The 12,251-nt window shown below is 37.5% G+C and overlaps 1 protein-coding gene across 1 annotated transcript in view; it reads right to left on the reverse strand.

Annotated features, from left to right (window-relative positions):
• The window catches only part of LOC111609196 (interleukin-1 receptor-like 1), a 28,831-nt gene extending 19,507 nt beyond the window's left edge, over nucleotides 1-9,324 (reverse strand). Inside the window, exons 1-4 of the mRNA XM_023336211.1 lie at nucleotides 9,130-9,324; nucleotides 6,863-6,946; nucleotides 3,341-3,407; nucleotides 2,557-2,803 (exon numbers count right to left, since the gene is read on the reverse strand). Coding sequence (XP_023191979.1) covers nucleotides 2,557-2,803; nucleotides 3,341-3,404 — 311 coding nt within the window. The 5' untranslated portion in view covers nucleotides 3,405-3,407; nucleotides 6,863-6,946; nucleotides 9,130-9,324. The remainder of the gene's footprint in view (nucleotides 1-2,556; nucleotides 2,804-3,340; nucleotides 3,408-6,862; nucleotides 6,947-9,129) is intronic.
• Nucleotides 9,325-12,251: the final 2,927 nt, after the last annotated feature.

Here is a 12,251-nt window from a genome sequence, read left to right on the forward strand (position 1 = left end):
TTGACCCTGGTACTACCTGCAAGTCCACTCCTGTGGATTTGGGTCCGCTATCACATTACGTAAAGCCATTTGTTACAAATTTGGGCTTTGTAATGGACTCGAATTTTAAGTTGGATAAACAAATCAGTGCCGTTGTGAAAACGAGCTTTTTCCATTTGAGACGGCTTGCTAAGATTAGGAATATTGTACCAGTGGATTATTTTTGAAATATTAATCCATGCTTTTATCACAACACGACTGGATTACTGTAACTCCTTATATGTGGGTGTCAGCCAGTCTTCTTTGTCCCGTCTTCAGCTGGTCCAGAATGCGGCTGCTCGGCTCTTAACTGGATCGCGGAAGAGAGAACATGTTACCCCGATTTTATATTCTCTGCACTGGCTGCCGGTACTTTTCAGAGTGCATTTTAAGATTCTTTTATTTGTATTTAAATCTTTAAATGGCCTTGCTCCCTCCTATCTCTCTGAGCTGCTACATATACACTGTCCTCCTCGAGCTCTTAGATCAGCGAGCCAAATGAACCTGGAGGTGCCGAGGACTTCCAGGAGGCAGAGAGGAGACAGGGCGTTTGCTGTTGCAGCTCCCAAACTTTGGAATTCTTTACCTATGTTGGTAAAACAGGCCCCCTCTTTAGCAATTTTTAAATCTGCTCTTAAGACTTACCTTTTCCGGTTGGCCTTTGATTCAGTTTGAGATGCTGCTTTTCTGTATTTATCTGGGTATGTTTATGTATTATATAGAGTGCTTTACGTCACTGCATTGCTGGTTTTTATGTGTTTTAATTTTGATCTTTATTTGTTTAATCTTGTGACTGTACAGCACTTTGGTCAGTGGTACTGTTTTAAAGTGCTATATAAATAAACTTGACTTGACTTGACTTGACTTGTTGATGCACTTAAGTCAATTCAATGTGTTGCAGAGAAAAGGCTTTGCTTGGTAATCAGTTCAATTAAAGAGCTGCAACTAAGAAAGTTCAGTGTTGTGGTCTCAAATAGAAGACCAACTCAGTGACTGTTTGACAAAGACGGATGCATCCACACACCTTGCTACTTAAGGCTCTTGATAAAGGACGTCAAACTCTTCAGTTTGCCTGCAGCACATGTTATGGGTTTCATAATCTTCATTATGAAAGAGTATGAACATCACCATGTTTATGTTGGTGATGAACATGGCAGAATAAAGTTTACCAGATCCAGTAGATTAGTTATTTTTACTAACAGGAAGCACAACTATTGTTGCTGAGCTCATCATTTCTCGGTTCTTTAAATAAATGTAATCTTGCCACCGATCACACACTGTTGGTGTGCAGAAAAACATGCACTCTAAAAGAATACGGAAACAGTTTTTTTATGTTATTCAGTGTCAATATCTTACTGTAAATCTTCAGTTTTAGAACCTGTAAATTTTAGACACAGTTTTTCTGTGGTCAGTTCATTCCTTTGTTTCGATATTCATAGTGTTTGCTCAAATGTTGTTTCATGGTTGTTGAGTCATCCCTGTGTTTCTCTGTTGTCATTTTGTTCAGATGTTTCCTTCGGATTTTTTTTTTTAGTATTTTACATAATTTGTTATTTTGTCTGTTTTTATCAGTCTTTTTCCTATGTTGGCCCTGCAGGCTTTACTTGTCAGTCTACATCAGCTGCCCCAGATTATATTCCTAAACCATTGCAACGAATCAGTTAATTAGACTCACCTGATCATTTACCTAGGAATCCCCCTCCTCTGTATTTATACTTTTGCCTTGTAGTCTGTCAGATCCAATCTTTTGCATTTTTCACCATGTTGCTCTATGCTATTCCCCCTTTGTTTTTCCACTTGTAAGTAGGTTTTCTCATTAAAAATCCTCTCCTAATGATTCTGCCAAGCGTTTGCCTGTAAGGTACAGGCAATAGTGAATAAGACAGATTCAACTGTAGGTATTTGGCCATTATTTATAATTTGTGTGGGTTTTTGACTGAGAAGCAAAGAGGAAAAGAGAGGGGAAAAAACTCATAGCATATAATGACTTGATGTTAATAAGACGGTTAACAGTGGCCGTATTTACAAATGTAATCTAAATGGAGTGATTTATACTAAAATGGGGTTTTTTCTGTTGATGAAACTATTAAAATACGTAAATAAGAGCAGCTGTTTCGGGAAGTAAGCCACTTTAAAGCACTATAAAGGACAACAGGAGGAGAAACCCCAGATAGACACCGGGATAATACACATTTGTGTAATTTGTGAATTATGTCAAGACTTATATATTGTCAGAAACTTTATTTCAGACAAATTATGATCAATAAATAAAATCTAGTGCAAGTTAGAGCTGTGAATTTAGTTCAGAATATGTTGGCGATGAACTATGAAAGGGAGTCAGTTCTTTTTAATCTGAGGTAAAAACGACGTCAATAAGGGTGACACTTCAAACACATGATCAGGGTTAAGGTTTAACATGATCCATAAATTTCCTCATATTTAAATCCATGTAACATTAATTTTTCGACATATCACCACACGAGACAAAGCAGCAGTGTCACAGCAGCTCCAGAGCTGAACATAAAGAAATGTCCTTACCTGGCAGAATAACAACCAGCATCGTTAGCGCTGATGTTTAAGAAAAACAGCGCTCCTCCATGGTAATGAATCCTGTGTGCCTCGTCTGTGGTGATATTCATGACCTCTGACCCGTCTTTGTACCACGTAATGTTTGCATCAGGCAGGTTGGGGTCATCCACGTCGTAGGGCACATAATAAAATGCTTCACCTTTAATAACTTTATATCTATCCTGGTCCAGGTGAAAGCAGGAAGAATCTGATGCTTCTGAAAATGAGGATAAAGAAGATACTTAAAACAAGAATGGTCAATGTTTAATCGAAATGTACTACAACATTTAATTTTACCTTCTTTTGGCTACATTTTTGCAAAGCTCTTTGTGGGATTTATCTTTTGAAATGTGCTTTATAGATACACATTTACTTTCCTTCTTAAGGATTTAGGGCAGTGGTCCCCAACCACCGGGACCAAGTGTGTTGGACCAGGGAGACGTCTAAGAGTTGCAGGACACCGGCCCTCCAGGACCAGGATTGCCCACCCCTGCGCTAGCATAATACAAAGACAGCGCCATGCTGTGCCTCAGTGGTTTGTGTGCTTATTCTGTATACCTCTGGTTGTGCATGTTTACATGATGAACTGTCTCTCATCATGAGCCATAAACTCTGCAGTCACATCACATAGCTGATGATGTTTCTTACATCATGCATCTCATTCTGGCCTCAAGAGTGTGACTGCCTATGATAAATGATGAAGACTAATAACTTTTCTCTTTTCTTTCGTCGATGTCGTTTGTGCACACACTACCTGGTGTCCCATCAGACGTGGACATCACCATGACGACGGACAGCAGAAGCCTGGAGACGTCCATTAGCTGTAAGAGACAAAGTTCATTCTCAAACTGTTCACACTCATTTGCTTGTCTTCAAATTCCTGTCTGCTTCTCACACACATAGTTTAAATAATCTGATTTTTCTCTCTCTTATATATAGATTTGTTAGACAACAGGGGCTCTGGAAAGTTCATCAGAAAGCTGTCTCAGCAGATGATTACGATCTGTGCAGTTACAAAATCATTTTCCGCAGAACCTTATCAGAAATCATGTTTCACAAACTAGAAGACTGCAAAAATATCGTCCAGTTTTTTTTCTCTTTGCAGCTATAAATACAATAAACCAGAAACTGTTGACAATAAAAACCCAGACATTTTATGGGCTTTCACTGCAGTGCTACCACAGAAAACAGAGAAGTGTGGAATCGCAGTTTTTAGATTGTGCAGGTCGATTCTCATACTGTCATGTTTCAATTTCATCTGGATTTCACTGATAGTGGTTCAAATTTACAGCAGCTATTTTGAAAAAGGGACAGGATGATGTAACTTTATACCACCGAATTAGCTAACGAGGTGCTGCTCATTTCCTTTGTGAGTGGGTTGAGTCAACTGTAGCTTCACTGTTATGGTTGAATGGCTCATCTTACACAAGCATGATCACTGTATTTCAAACTGTCTTTCATTTTAACGTACCATTCTCAATAATCACATAAAGCTACACGACTATAATTTGGATCCACACACAGGTGATCTGTACACTTATTGATGCTGGACATCAAGACGCCACTCGTTGCTGCGGTTCTCTGACAGTGAGATTTGGGGATTTTTGTGACCTTTGGGCTGACGAGGTGATCTTGAGATACAGTCTTGTTTGTCACATTTTCAGATGTTTGCTGTTTAGCATGTAACCATTTTCTTGCATCCATTTCCTGAGTCTTGAAGCTCAACAAACGTCTTTCCTGTTGAAAAGAATCCCTAATGGCTTACAAATGCAATAAACCGTTCATATGCAGCTAAAAATATTGTGATGGATAATTAGTGTTGGACCAAAAGCATTAGGGCGTCTTTCCCTCTCAACACTAAGCTAACTGTCACACACAAAAAGATACCTTGCCGTGGTTACAGAATAGTGTTTGTTTTCAACACAAGCCACAATGTTTCTGTAAGTTGATGTTGTTGCTTCACCAGAAACACCTGGTCAGAAATCTGACCAAGACTTTTTTTACAGGATGTCTTCAGCAGGCCATTCAGTTGCCATTCAGTTGCTCTGAAACACTTATTATGTTCCTGAGATCATCAACACAGTCAATGATTAAAAACTGTCAACTCGTGTCATGATGACATTTAAAGAGAATGAACCTATTCTACTGGTTTAAAGTTCAGTAAACTTTTGAAATGGTCCACAATTTATCTATGAACATCTTCTAATCCTCAAGTTTTACTGACGCTTTTGTGTCAAGACGTTTTTGTTTTTTTAGCATGTGAAAACACATTCTCATAATTCAGGTTTTATATTAGCGTTCACGTTCGGCTGTTTGTGTAGCTTGTCATAAATGCACGTAACAATGCTGCGTTTTGATCATTTTCTGTACAGAGGACACTGCAACATTTGATTGACAGTTGAATCAATCAAATGAAGCCACTGTGCACAATTAAAGGCCATTTGGAAATTTACATTAGAGCAGACATTGTATGAACTGTCACCTTCAAACCACGTTTCACCTCAAATTCAAAAAGTCGGTGTCGAAACTTTTGCACTTAAAATGACCAAAATCTTCCCAGATTTTTTTACAAAAACAAAAGTTGCTGCAGTTTCACAGAGATCAGATCCCAACTTCCAAGTGCAAGTTGATGTTGTCGTACAACATGGAGGGGCTGTCCCTCTGTGTTGGTTGGATATGAATAAAGCAAGTTAATGTTTGAACAAACACGTTCAAAGTGTGACTGACAGATCTGGTTTTGTTTTCTTGCATTCTCATACAATGGCTGATGTAATACTTTATAAGGAAGGCACTCAAAAATATGAAGTTATGAACAAAGTCAAGCATTTTAAAGACTAAAATCAAACCAATATTTCAAGTAAATACCACTGCAACTAAATGTCAAATTGAGCCAGTCAGAAGAAACATTTTCCAAATGTTTTTCTTTTTCAATATATAACTTGTGAAACTAGTAGAAATGGCAGAACAGGCTCCGCAGATAGAAAAATAACACCAGAACAACGAGGCTTGTGTGAAACAAATCTCACTTTAACATAAACTTTAGGTGTGTTTATGTATGGAGAGCCATTTCAGCCAAATTGGAAACGGACAAATGGAAAAGGAAAATAGGGACATGAAAAAAGGCCAGGCAGAAATAAATCCGGGAATAAATAAATGAATAAATATAAATGGGAATAAAGGTGCCAATTACTAATTTATTTATTTATTTTACACATTTATTTATTTTTTTACTCATTTATTTATTTATTTCCCCTATATATTTATTTATTTAATTAAATGAAATGAAATGGCTCTCCATATTAATGTGTCTGCTGCATTTGTTTTGGTTAAACTATGTCCAGTGTGACTCACATCGGTTAACGTTTCCAGAAATTTTACTCAAAAGAAGCAATGCAGCGTGATTATATTACTCAAGTAAAAATTAAAAAGTACGGTGAAGGAAAACTACTTAGAAGTATTTTTTCCCCCAGTTCCTCAAGTAATTGTAACTGATTAAATTTAGCTAGTACTCGCCTTTCTTGAAATAAAATATCTTTAAACAAAAGTTTTATTTGTACCTAGAGTCGGGTAGTAATTAGTTACATTTACTCAAGTATCTTTTTTGAAAAAAAACAACAAAACTTTAGGAGTATTTTTACCATAATGTACGTTTTATTTTTACTTGAGTAATTTCACCGTGAAGTATAGCTAATCTTATTTGAGTAACATTTATGGATTCTCAAGCCGCAGATTGAAAACCAAACATGTTTCAACCAAACATTCACCAGACACCTGCAGTTTTTGTTAAAATTTCAAAATTTTTACTGAAAGAAACTGATTTGGAAACATCTTTATTTGTCTAATTTTTTTTTTTTTTTGTTACTGACAAGAATTATTGTCATTTTATTCCTTAAAATACCAAAACTTCCACTTAACTTTATATTTTGGTAATTGCTGAAGATGTAATTGCTAAACATTAATGACGAAAATCGCTCACTCAGTACTTTGAGTATGCTTTTTTTACCCAAATAATTGCTTTGCTCTTACTTAAGGCTACTTTTTTACTTTTACTTGAGTAGAAATATGTGGAAGTAGTGCTACTCTCACTGGGGGACAGTTTTTGGGTACTCCACCCACCTCTGTTCGCACCTCAGCAGTAACAATAAAAATAGGAACAGCACATTTTGCCAAATTCACTAATTAAATGAAGCGTTTGATGATTTTTAGCAGCCCGCTGGTTTGTGTAAAAGCAAGCAGCCCACGAGCGCGTGTACATTTAATGTAAGTTTCTTCTTACCTCCACTGCTCAGGTCGAAGGACTTCTGAGAAAAGTTTGCTGCTCGCTCGAGCTCTTATCTTTGGCATCGACCCTCCCCTATTGCTAGGAAGAAGAAGAAAAAAAAAAAACAAAGAAACGGAAATTAATGAGGCTTACACGCGCGCGCTCGCGCTCACGAGCCAAAGCAGCTTAGTGGGAGCCAGAGGAAGAGGAGCAGGAGCGCAAACCGCGCTGGATGCAATCCTGCTGCTTTTATCCTCTTTGTGGAAGAAGGTCTTCACAGTTCCTGAGCCCGACTCGCGGTTCTCTCCTCCTCACAGCGCGCGGTCCTGTCCTGCCTTATATGAGCCGCGTGCTGGTTTTAATGGGCTTGTTTTCCTTCCTGGATGCGAATTAATCCAGGAACAAACCCGGCCACGTCCGTGGGATTCATGAAATAGACCACACCGGGAATCTCATACAACTATCTACACGTCTAAATAGGCAATGTACTAAAAAAAAAAAAAAAAACAAGTGCCTTCTAACTACACTATAAAAGGTGTTTTTGGATGTAGTTCATCTATGGACTTTTTTTTTTTTTTACATTAATCTAACTTAATTCATTTGGTTTATTGATGACAACTTACTTATTTGTGTTCAAATTTAGAAATCTAACTAACTTAAATTAACTTAAAAGATCTTTTTACTTTGACTTTACTTGAAACAATTGAGTTCAATTCTTTTTTGTGACGTATGTCTGACCAACTCAATTTACTAAGTTTATCCAACTAAATTTACTAGGTTTTTATAACTTAATTTATTAAGTGTGTTTAACTTGACAAATTTAAGTCACTCTTACTCAAAAAATAATAATTTTCTAATAAATAATTCAAATCTCTTTGGCGTAATTCTACTGAGATTCAACTCAGACGTTTAAGCTGTACCAAACTAAAATATCCAAAATTACATTATCACTCACATTGCACTTCAAATACAGCTAGAACTTAAATTATTTTAAATGTATGTTTTAACATTTTATTTTAGTTCTTCAAAGTACACTGAAAAATGAATGTAGTAGAACCAACTTAATTGAATTGCTCCAATTGGTAACAAGTAATTCAATTAAGTTGGTTCAACTCATTTCTTTTTAGAGTGTAAAAAAGAAATGAGTTGGCATCACTATCAACATGCTACATCTGGCCACACTCAGCATAATTTCAGCAGAGGTTGACGCTTCAGTTGGGTTTAATAAACAAGATGTGGAAATTGCAAACTAGCATGAACCACAAATCTCAGAAAAAACAGAGAGAGAGAGAGAGAGAGAGAGAGAGAGAGAGAGAGAGAGAGAGAGTCCTCCCCTCCAAGATGGAGGTTTGGGCTGGATTTTTTTTTTTTTTAGCCTCTGGTGAGAGACCGATCCACCAGTGGGTGGGGACATTTAGTTTAGCACTCTTTTCCCGAAACTCTTTTTCGGAAAAAGCCAAAACAACCAAACACAAATGATACATTTCTTTCAAATTTTGCTGTTTCCAACTACTTCTACTAATGCTGTGCTTTCAAAATGCACATAAATAAAAAATAAATAAAACACTGATGGAAACTGTTGACAATAAGTAATTCTGTGTTCTCCTTTTATCTCTTTTAGCTAGTTGCTAAGCTAAAGGAAATGACGTTAGGAAATGCAAATGAGAGCAAGGGGCAAAGGAGGACACACAGGGATCACAAACTCTTCTGGGTTGCCATTTTGTCCTGCTGTCTCCTAAAGGTGGCATAAGAAATGGACCAGCTGTATTTTGGTTTTAATAAATGGAATTCATGAATTCAACTCACATCAAGAACTCGGTGAGTACACAGCTAATGCGTTACAGTCGTCTATATGTGTGTTACAATAAAAAACAACAAAGACTTTTTTGAAATCCCTAAAACAAAAGCAGGACTTTACTTTGGCTAAACGATTAGCCGAAAGGTCTGACATTTGAACTCTCCTGTTTTTCTAGCTTTAAAACCAGAAACTGTCAAAGAAAATACAAAGATGTCTGACACTGAACCGCTGATGCTTTGAGTTAGGGACCGAAGAATCCTCCACCCAGACAAAATGACTCCTGCTTCGCTTTCATTTAGACGTTTAAATCTGCTCATACTTAAAAGAGCTGTTGTTGTTTTTGTTTGTTTTCTCTTTATGGACATGTAAATCTAAATGAGATGGGAAATGAATAAACTCTCAATAAGCAGACATGTAAAACACAGTGTAAGATTTAAGAGAAACAGAGTCACATTTAGCACCTCAAATCATTTTAAAGTCTCACCTCACTTTTATGAACTCGGTGTCGTGTCTCGCCTTGTGTTTGCCCATCGTATCACTACATCCGTGAGGTTGAAATTGGACATTTTCGATGCAGAGTTTCAGATTCCAAACCCAGAGATACGAAAGGCTCGTTTCAAAATTCCTCTAAGCTGCCCGTCAAGTGAGGCGCAAATGTGTGGAGAGCTGCAAACCCGTTGAGAAGCATCATCTGTTCAGAGGGAGTCGCACCGTTTCCTTCTGGTTGCTTCGGCACAGGAAATGAGACAGAAACCAGATTTTCTGATTAGATTGAACTGAACCCGTGGGTTCGGATGACAAAAAAATAAATAATAATAAAAAATCAATCAAGGCCAAGCCATCAGTTTTCCACCGCTGCTGACATTTGCTTTAGCGTGGCCTGATTAGGGTTATTGGGTTTCTCTCCAAATAATTTCTCTCAGCATCGATGGAAAACAAACGTTTGTTTTTGGCTTTTCGTTGAACCTTGATTCCAGAATTATTTACATTTTGCTTTAAATCTGAGAGGAAAATTGTGGAAAGAGTTAAAGATTGGGGTGACAATGAGGCCCTTTTCAAGGGTTTGAGTGGTGTAACACACACACACACACACAAAAAAAGAGATTTCTCCATTAAATTGTGCTCTGGAACCAGGACATGTGACTGATGCTGCTTGGTTTGTGTCTACTCACATCATCCGTTAAGGTTTGAGCAAAACTCTGCAATACAAAAACAGAGTTTTGCTTGTAATAAATAATTTTAAAAATGTCCTTCACTCATAACCTTGACACGCAAAGTGGGTTTTGTCATTTCTCTCCAATGGAAGAGATTACAACTTTTTGGCATTCGACTAAAATATTTCTTCTAGTAATGCATATCGTCCTCCAAATGCTTGGTGTGTTTTCATTTCGTTTGGGTTCTGTCATTGTTATTTGTGTCTTATTGAAACTAAGTTCCTGGGTTTGCCAGTAAAACTATTGCTCAGCCAGATCTGGCTAATTCCTTGTTCCAAGAGGCTACATTTATTCCAAAGCCAGTTACTGACCTGATTAATTATAGGACGGCAACGGTAGCTAAGGAGTTGGTGCAGGTAAACGAGGAAAGCGTTGGCTTTGAAGAGCCCGCCGACTAGCATCACATCTCTATTTAACCTTTGACCGAGTGCTTTTCATTGACAGAAAGTCCATCAGTGTGTCAGCGAAAGCCAGCCCACTGAGTGGATTGTTGCAAATAACAGCTCAGCTAGTGTCAGCTCTTTCCATTAGTGAAACTCTATTCAAAAAAATAATTTTTTAAAAATGCTGCGAAAGCAAGAGTTTGTGGTAACTTTACTGTTATCGTTTCTTCTGGGAGTCTTCGAAAAACGTCCATGCCTCGTTCAAACCACCGTGAGTAAAAACCTCCTTTCGGGTGTGAACTGGTGTTTTCCACAGTGATTCAGTTTCCTTCCAGACGACTGCGTCACGTAAACTGGGTATTGCAAACTGGTTGCAGGTGTGATCGCCTTAGACGAACCGGCCAGCTCAGCAGAGGGCTTTCATCCAGTAAGATGTGTGTTTCAGGCAAAGACGGGGATCACTTCCAGTGTAGGCCTGTCGCGTTTTGGGACATTCAAGCTTCTCCTCGCACTTTGCCACGCTACAGTCACAGCTCTGATTTTGTCTCTAGCTACGAGTGGTTGCCAGTGGGAACAGTCACTCAGGAATTACACAGAAAAATAAAATCCCCTAGTAATGGAAAGAGAGAGAAAAACCAAGTATAAAGAATGGTAAAGTCAGACAAATAGATGATGTTGGTTTAAAAAAGAAAGAGAAAACTCTTTAAACAGTCACCCACAACGATGCTCCACTCTGACATTACAAAACTGAACTTACATTCAAAGACACAGATATTAAATCCATCAAGCCAGTGGTTTGAATTATTTTTTTTTATTTAAAATCAAATATCGGTACTTGGCAACGCTTTATTTGACGGGGTGAGCATAAGGCTGACATGACACTGTCATGAACACGAAGCAGTCGGTTGTCATGAAGTGTCACTCGGTAAATAATGACACTTGTAATGCAAAGTTGCATTGAAAGTCCATTAAAAGCCCCAACTTTGCATTAAAGTGTCAACATTTACAAAATAATGTGCTCAGCCTGGTGTTACCTGCTCCGGCTGTAGTTGTGGCTGAAAGTGTGATAAAGTCTGCCTGGACAGAATCACTTTAAAAAATATATTGTTGTTACACACGTTTCCTGCATCAGCAAGAAAAACTAAACAAACATGGAAAATATAAAATCAAAAAATTAACCAAAATATATAAATAAATAAAAAAACATTTTCAGAATGTAAAATGCAGTGCCTGCCACTGAGGCGTTATTAAATTGATATCAGTATCTAATAGAAAAGAGGATTTCTATTGGCAGCTCTTCCAAATATGCCATCCTTGTTCACTCTGTTTCCATCTTAAATATTGTAGTTTGAATATATATACATATTTTTCACTATAGAATTATGAACTGCACCAAATTTGGAAAAGCATTTTAACTCTTCCAACGTTGATGCTTCGGAGGAGAAAACTTAATCCCACCTGGCGTAAGAAAACATGATGCTTCAGACGGGCAAAGTAAAAAAAACAGGAAGTGGTTAAAACGCGATACGGTAAGCGGTCATCTGGTTAGACAAGAGAGCAGAGGAGGAAGAAATTCATTGACATCAGCTTAGAAAGCTTTAAACACACCGCTCATCACTACGGCTTAAACACGAAGAATATTTTTGAGGATGGAAGAAAAATGCCGCCAACAATCAGCCACAGTTTTCTCGCAAATGGACCTAAAAACTTCAACTTCTCATTGTGTAGAATATTGCAATTAACCCACCATGTCAGTAAGTTAAAAAGATAGGTCAAAATATTATTATTACTTTTAGCCCACCTTTTTAATTATTACTATTATTTCTGTTGCATGGTGTTCTACTTTATTTTAAAAAAGAAATCTGATTTGTTATCAAAGTCATGCAAGATGTGTGTAATGTGGACAACTTGGTATGATCTCTTGACGACAAAAATATACTGTTTATGTCTGAAAACCCTCCAATGCAGCTGAAATTAAAAAAAATTCTGCAAAGAAGAGTGGGTCAAAT

The sequence above is a fragment of the Xiphophorus maculatus genome, chromosome 7 (assembly GCF_002775205.1).
Source record: "Xiphophorus maculatus strain JP 163 A chromosome 7, X_maculatus-5.0-male, whole genome shotgun sequence".
Classification (NCBI taxonomy): Eukaryota; Metazoa; Chordata; class Actinopteri; order Cyprinodontiformes; family Poeciliidae; genus Xiphophorus; species Xiphophorus maculatus.